At 47.2% G+C, this 7,942-nt stretch overlaps 1 protein-coding gene across 2 annotated transcripts in view; it reads left to right on the top strand.

Moving 5' to 3' along the window:
* The first annotated feature begins 4,281 nt into the window (after nt 1–4,281).
* TBC1D8B (TBC1 domain family member 8B) overlaps nt 4,282–7,942 on the top strand; it is a 28,076-nt gene continuing 24,415 nt past the window's right edge. For both annotated transcript variants that reach the window (XM_066559250.1, XM_066559248.1), the window contains exon 1: nt 4,282–4,430. In XM_066559250.1, coding sequence (XP_066415347.1) covers nt 4,301–4,430 — 130 coding nt within the window. In that variant the 5' untranslated portion in view covers nt 4,282–4,300. The remainder of the gene's footprint in view (nt 4,431–7,942) is intronic.

Raw genomic sequence — 7,942 nt, 5'->3', positions numbered from 1 at the left:
TTCACAAAGTTGGTATAAATTTATTGTGGTGTGTAAGCCGCAATGTAGTAGAATCTTAGGAGGGTACAGACTCATGATGCCAGTTTTGTGTTCAATAGGAGCAAAATCTGATGTTCAAGGAAAACAAGGGAAGGGATTCAGATTAATTCAATACATTGAAAGGCACTTTTGGGGTTGCTTTGTTTATAGAATTCAAGCTTTACATTTACTGCCTTTTTAGAGTAACAAACTGCCTTTCCCCCAGTACTTGTATTTCTAAGGGTGAGGTGAATGCACAGCCCTTTCTCAAGGGATGCACCACTGGAGAACTGAGCAGAAGCTCCCATGGATGAACCTGTCATCTGTAGGATCAGATGAAGTCTATGTGATCTCTCTAGCCAGGCTTGCTTGCTCAGGGCACTTATGCTAATTTTCAGAGAGAGATTTATTTCAGAAGGAAATTTCCAGAGGGATTCTCATATGAAATGTGACCACTGCTAAAGGAGCACATGCAGGGTCAGTACCTGAGCAGTGTGTGAGCTGCTGCAAGTCTGCCATGTTCTTATCTGTGCAGATTTGTTTGTAATTAGTAGCTATGCAAGGGATTTGGTTTAAAAATGAAAGTGAACACCATCTTGATACTAAACTTGGCTGAACACCTTCATGAGCACTATTTTGATACTAAACCTGAGTCTGTTGCTGTCAGACTGCCTTAAAGAAATTTCAAAGATCCACTCTCACTTTTTTGTATTTCCAAGTTCCATGGATAGCAGCTGTCTTTACCAACCTTACTTAGGGGACTGTGCAGCAAAATGTTCACTTTTTTGTGGTGATGCCACAGGTTAGAATGTCTCTGGGTCATGTGTATATATGTTTGTGTGTGTGTGCTGTGGCATGACAGACTCTTTCCTCTAAGCAAGAAGCCAACAGGAGTGTGCCTGGGGCTAGGGTTTTTCCTGAAAAGCAATAAAAACCTGCTGTTATTGTGCAATAGTTTTGGGGTTTTCTATAGATACACTATTGCTCATGTCTAAGAAAATGGAAATAGTGAGCCCACAGGTGGTGCAGTTGCTAAAATGTCTGCCTGTTGACTGTGTTAATATTCGCTCTGAGTCACACAGACATGTCAATTCTTCTGTCCCCAAAGAGCAAACTGAACAGGCTCTGGCATCACTCCAAGTGTTTGCTCACTCCTTCAGGGAAAGGGAGGGAGTTACCCCTGTCCCTCAGGAATGCTCTGATCTAAACACTTGTGTGCTCTCAAAGAGGGACTGGGAAAGTTTTTTTATCCCTGCAGGAGAGGAAGAAGCCTTGGTGCTGGATTACTGTGCTCTCTTGTGATTCAGGCTTTACAACAGCAGGGCTTCATTCTAAATTTCAAATCAAAATAGTACAGTTTTCTCATCTTGAGGAAAATTTTCAGGTGTCCCTATAGAAATATAGTTTCAGATGAGAATTTTGTTTAAAGGGAAAAGCAGGATTGTGATGAGGGCTGCAAACATATAAAAGCAGATTGAGCCATCAGGGCAGTTGGACTCTTCATAAAATGGAGAGATTTAGTCCATCTCAGTCTTCAGAGGGAAAATTCTACACTTCTCAAGCGACCTTACAGTTGGACATAATAAATAAAGACATCTACCTTGCCTGTGTGATTTAATGTAATTTCTTTCCATGTTTAACACACCAGCACAGAAGGTAGCCCTGCCTTTTCCCTCAAGTTTAGCCTGATGCCTTTCCTGTGCACATGTGAATGGGGCTCCTCTCCTGCAGGGGTGTAATGTCTGCACTTTGGAAGAGATTAAAGGAAATCTACTGCCTTCAGCAATTAATTTTGGTTTCAAGAGAAAGTTGAAATCAAATTACAGTGTTCATGCAGTGTGAACTAAAAATTATGTAATTCTCTTAGAGCAACTCTGCACTGGTTGTTCAACTGATACAGAGTGAAGCCAACATTTATTTAGCTATTTATTTATGTAATCTTGACATGGTTATTTGAGGGACGTAATTTACAATTTCTAGGATAAGTCTTGAATAAGTGAAAGAAAAATTCTGCAGCACTAAATAGATCTGTGTTGCTATAGAAGGCATTGATTACACTGTAGCACAATTGTGCACTGATTAAAAAGGTTTTCAAGTGGCTATAAATAAATTCCTCCATGTCCATAGAGGAGCACTCTTTGCATCTGAACATTATTTGATTAAGAATCCAGTGCCTGAGGGAACTGGAAAAGAGAAAGACATTCAAGACTTTGAAACATGGTGAGAAATACAAGACAGACATTTTCCAAGCAGTAGCATTTTACTGTTAAATATTAACCAATTAACAAAGTTTGAATGTTATATAAGCAAGTAACACATGTCCTAATGTGTCCAGTGTGTGTGTGAGTCACCAAAGGAAAGGTAGGAAATGCCAAGGGCATCTCTCCTAAAAATTAGCATCAGAATTAGAAGATCTGTGTTAGGTCCTTAATTTCCTGTATCCAGGGGGCTTGTGTAATTGGAGAAAATTAAATGGTAAACACTCTCTCAGGGAATGCTCTTAGAGGAGCAGGAGCCATGCAGGAACCACTCAGTCAATTCACCTGGTAAATCCCCAGCAATGTCTGTTACTGTGGCTCCAGGTGGGGGATTGAAGACTCTGCCTCATGAAGAGCTGGGTGCCAGGGTATCAGGGACTCTCATTAATTTTGACTTGTGTTCGCTACCATGTGCTGGCTAATGACTTTTATCTTATTTTTCCCTTCTAGTAAAGATAGACCACCAGAAATTTGTTGCTTCCTCTTCTGTTATAAAAACGAGTAAAAGAATTGCAATAGTTAAATCTACATCCAGTCCCCAAAGTACAGCTCTTCAATTCTACAGCTTCCATTGCTTTGGTGCAACGAGTGACTGAAAAGGAAGAAAAGTCTTATGCCAGTGCAATTCACCGTTTTGAAGCTTCCTGTGAGTTGTGATTGCACACTTGGGTCTGCTTTCACACTGCTCCTTTTGTAGGTGATTGTTTGTGCAGCTGGAAGTAGATGGGCATTGTCAAATAATTTCTGTGGCTGCTTGGCAAAACTTCACTGTGCCTGTGCTCACAAATAGCCCAGTGCTAGCAGCAGCATTTTTGGTAGTGAAGTACTATTGAAAAGCATGAAGGAAGGCAGTATAAAGCAAAAATGCCAAGGTTGCAATGTACAATTAGTGCATAATGGGCATAATTTTTTTTAGAAAGAGCTCAAAGCAGAGGCTGAATTTAAACAACTGGCTGCTGAATTTTTGTATGACACACAATCAATCAAGTATTATCCTTGGAAATTTAGGAAGGTCAATTATGCTGGAAATAGAGTGCTAAGGAAAGTGCACAGAAGTTCTTGGGAATCAGGAAGACTTAGTCACTCAATTTGTACTGAATGACATTGTGTTAGGAGCAGGAGTGAATCTTAACATGGAGGTGGGAAAAAATGGCAATTCTGGGAAGTCCTGGGCATCAGAGACTGAGCAGAGCAGGCAGTGGGGCGTACAGCCCTCTGAAGCTTTGTTTGTGCTTTCTGTCAGCCTCTTTGCACACCAAACCCCACCTGCAGTGGAAAACACACCTGGGCGCCAAAACCCGTCCCCAGTGACGTCTGTCTGTCTGTCCCGCGGACTGAGAATGGGGTCAGGCTTGGCCAGAACTGAAAACGGGACTCGTGCCATGGGCAGAGCGGGCACGACGGCTTCTGCCGCGCCGGGGCAGGGCAGGGGCAGCGGGGCAGGGCTGTGTGCGGGAGAGCACAGGAGCCGCCCCGGGCACACAGCCGGGGCTAGGGACGCCCGATCCCCGCTCCGGGGCACCGCACAGCTGGGACCCGGCACCCCCGATCCCCTCCCCGGGCACACAGCCGGGATAAGGGACCCCGGCCCCGCTCCCCGCTTCGGGACACCGCACGGCCCGGACCCCCGCCCCCGCTCCGGGGCACATACAGCCGGGACTAGGGACCCCAGATCCCTGCTCCGGGACAACACAGCCTGGACTACCGGCCCCCCGCTCCGGGGCACCGCACAGCCGGGATCCCCGATCCGGAACAGGCCGCCGGGGCTAACGGGGCGGAGCAGCCCCGCCCCGCCACGCGGCACGGAGCGCGCAGGACCCGACGGGATCTGTAGTCCCGCGGCAGGGGAGCGCACAGCCGACGGGAGTTGTAGTCCTATTGCAGCAGTGCAGAGCGGCTCCCTGGCGGTAAGGACTTCAGCTCCCAGCATGCTTTGGGAGCGACGCCTTCCCCTGCCTGGTACCGCGGTTGCGAGCGCGGAGCGGGCACGGCGCTGGAAGCGCTGCGCCGTGAGGGGCCGCGCGATGTGGCTGAAGCCCGAGGAGGTGCTGCTGAAAAATGCCCTCAAGCTGTGGGTGCAGGAGCGCTCCAACCAGTACTTCGTGCTGCAGAGGCGGCGGGGCTATGGCGAGGAGGGCGGAGGCGGGCTAGCAGGTACTGCCCCCGTGGGGCCGGGGCAGGGCTGGAGCGGGAGGACGGGGTCTGTCAGCCCCAGGACTCCCAGCCAGAGGGGCGGGAAGGGGACCCGCTCGGGTTCTGGAGCCCCGGCCCTTCCTGGGTTTCTCATGGGGCTCTTCCCGCCTTCCTTTGCCCGGGCAGCAGGGTCCGGCGGGCACGGGCAGCGGGCAGGGCTGGGGCGGCGGGCGCTCCGCATGCCCGGGGCACCGTGGGCAGCGCAGCCCCGGCGCCGGCTGAGGAGCCTCTGCTCCGGCGGAGCCCCGCACGGCTCATGGGCAGCTCGGTGCAAGTGGACGCGTCTGAAGAAGGACTGATCTGTCTTGCTTTGTTGGCAAGATGCTCGTTTCCAAATCCCTTTTTCTGGGGCTGCTTGAGATGAACTCCTGCTCAGGCATTTCGGATTGCTTGTTTTAAAAGCAAGCAGATGATTTGGTGGGGCTTGTCAGCAGTGGTGGGTCAGGAGAGTGACAGAGGAGTGGGACAGGAAATCAATCATCGTTTAATAAAGTTTATTCCATGAGAACTTCAAGGTATGGAGCTGAGTTTCTATTTATAATTCTTGCCTGATTGTATCATCAGGCACTGCAGGGGCCCCAGCTGCTGCTGAGACCTCTGTGATAGTGGCAGCTATTCTGACTAGAACCGACTCCTCCAGAGACTGGTGGTGTCTGTCATTGACCCTGTCAAGGAGAAATCCTACAGGGAATCAGCACAAAGTCATTCCCCACTGGGATGTGGTTCTCGAGTGTTTTGCATTTCTGTAGCTTTTCTAGGCTTTCTCTAATTCGTGTCATCCTGAAGCAAGCTGTGTTAAACATAAGGCATAATTGTCGTGTGGGAACATTTATTAATTTTATTGAATAAAACCGCAAGGTTCAAACTTCTGGCTGGTGAATTTCAGATATAGAAATGGCCCTTGCAGCTGGAGGTGGGGCATTCTTCATTGGCATCTGAACCACTGGCAGGGCACGTGAAAAGTGTGAAAGAAAGCATCCCAAAATCCCAGGTTGCTATGCATATCATAGTATTATAAGCAGATAGGTGATGTCAGGCCTTGGCTTAGAACTAAGGGTGATATATTGTGAGCTTGGAAGTCTTGTGGGGATCAGGCTTGATGGCCTGTTCTCTACCTTGATTTATTTGTAAGCCAAGGAAACCAAGTTGCTATGAAGGTTCACTTTCTGCATGATAAAATTCATTGAAGGATTGTGATTAAAGTGGAACAATGAGAACTGGAATAAGTTGTTCTTCTGAAAACCTCCTCATAGGCTTACAGCTGGGTAGACAGCTGGCCCTGCACGTGCCCTTTGGGTTTTGGTGAAGGTGAGGTTTCTGTAACTGCTCTCCTGCTCTTGGTGGCTGTTGACAGTGTGGGAAAAACATTTGGATGGGATAGTTGCTGTAGTATGCTTTTTTTGCTGTAGCGTTGCACATTTTATTTCTGCAACTTTTCCTGTGAATTCTTAGATTCTTCTGTGCAAGTTACCTTTTTCCCTGGACAGAAACAAAAGGAGTGAGATGTTCTTGAATTAAAATTGTGATTAAGAAAGATTAACAAGACAGTTGCATAAAACTGCAATTACATTTGTGTTAGCAGGTTTGGAAATAGTCAAACCTCCTAGGTATAAGCCAGCATTAATTTGATATTGCTGCATGTCACTTGAGAAAATTAGCACTTCTTTAGGAAAAAGCAAAGCACAGCTGCTGTGTTATGAAATCATCCCAAATGTACAATCCTGTTCTCCTGGAGAGCATTTTACAGCTGGTGAGACAAGGCCTGAGGTGACTGGCAGCACTGAGGAGTGAAAAGAGGGAGGCAGCAGTGCAGGAGTCACAAGGGAAGAGTCACAATGCCTGAGGACAGGAGTGGAGACAAAGATGGGTAGTGCTGCAGGGTTTGAATAGCACTAATGGGGAGGTGACTAAGGATTCCCAAAAGTACAGGAGTACAGTGGGCAGGACAGGCTCTAAGGAGGGAAGTTTTGGGGAAGCAGCCAGTACCTGGAGAAAGGTACAGACAAAGGAGCAAAAGACAGATGTCAACAGAGGTGCTTACCTGGAGGAAGGCTGGGAATTCTGGTGCTGTCCTAGGAATAGAATGCAGTCTGCAGTTGGGTTTGTTTGTAAGACCCCTCTGGACTGACAGGGGCAGGACCAGTTTGTGGTCTGTAGGTGACACAGGGAGCTGTTGTGGCTTGTGTGCACACACACCACCCTTCTGAGTTTGCTTGTGTGGATGACTTGTGAACAGGTCCAACAACCTTGTCCTGACTGTGCTCAGCCTTGCCTCCCTCCCTGCTTAGCTTCACACTTCATTCTCTGTTTTAGAGCTCCTGAAGGATTCAGATGCTGTAACCTGTCTGAGTGGTGCTCCCTTGGGTAAATAATTCATCATGCAGTGGGCTGTCCCAAAGTGTGCTGTCTGACATGTCCTCTGGTTGTTCTGTCTCCTGCAGAACCACTCTGGGAGAGCTGGTCAGGTTTTCAGAGTGGATGGATAAGAATATAGTTGTGAATATGTGTGCTGTAACTCAGGTCTAGTGAGATGAAGCATGCTGGTCACAGAGCTCTAGCTTTGCTTCTGATTTAGGAAGGACCTTGATTAGGAGATGGGTATGCTGGGAGTAGTTTTGCACACGAGTATTTGGTGTCACAAGGTTCCAGCCTTTCACTGAAATTTCAATGCTGGTTTTTTTGTGACATGTCTCTGAGCTAATGTTGATATTTTTCTAACCAAGTCTTTTAGAGACATCTTGGGAATGACACATCTGTATTTCAAAGCTGTTCTGGATCCTTGCCCTTTATTTTGGTTTCTAGAGTATTTTACTCTATTTAGTGAAACATCTAGGGTATTTCCCAGTTGTTTTACTCAGGCAGCTGTGAAACTGAGAATGTTTTCTAAAAGCAGAGCCTTTTTTCCATATAAGTGTGCATCACTTTTCATAGATACAACTGAAGTCATTCTCTGAGCAAAGCAGGAGGATGTTTAGGTGGAATCCTCAGGAAAAACTCTAGTTTTAGGCAGAGATGGAAGTAGGGACCCCCTGTAAGTTGTCCCTTGGTTCCCATTGGGAAATAGCAATCCAAGGGAGTGCCTGGGGAGAAACACACAAGAACTTGAGGATACAGCAACCAATAATGCAGAATTCCAAACACTGGCAGCTTGTGGAGGACTTTCAGGACTAGGATGAGAAGATGAGTGAGCCTCTGCTTGTTCCTCACGGTTATGGCAGTGCCCATAGCCATGGAATTAGTTTGTTCTGTACTAAGGGGCTGTTTGTTGCCTTGGGCTCAAACCTGTAGTCTGGATCCCATTCATGACTGGCAATGCTGAGGTGATGGATACTCACCTGGTACAGTTCATTGTGTCTGAAATCTGATGACCTTCCAAGGAGACAGGAGCTGTGATGGCATTTTGAGGAGTGCTCCTTTCTAGTGCACTGTGCTAACCATTGGCTCAAGCTGAGTTAGCCTTATAAATGGTGAAT

Source organism: Molothrus aeneus, chromosome 14, assembly GCF_037042795.1.
Source record: "Molothrus aeneus isolate 106 chromosome 14, BPBGC_Maene_1.0, whole genome shotgun sequence".
Classification (NCBI taxonomy): domain Eukaryota; kingdom Metazoa; phylum Chordata; class Aves; order Passeriformes; family Icteridae; genus Molothrus; species Molothrus aeneus.
The sequence above is the reverse complement of the archived record's forward strand: the minus strand, read 5'-3'. Positions and strand labels throughout refer to the sequence as shown.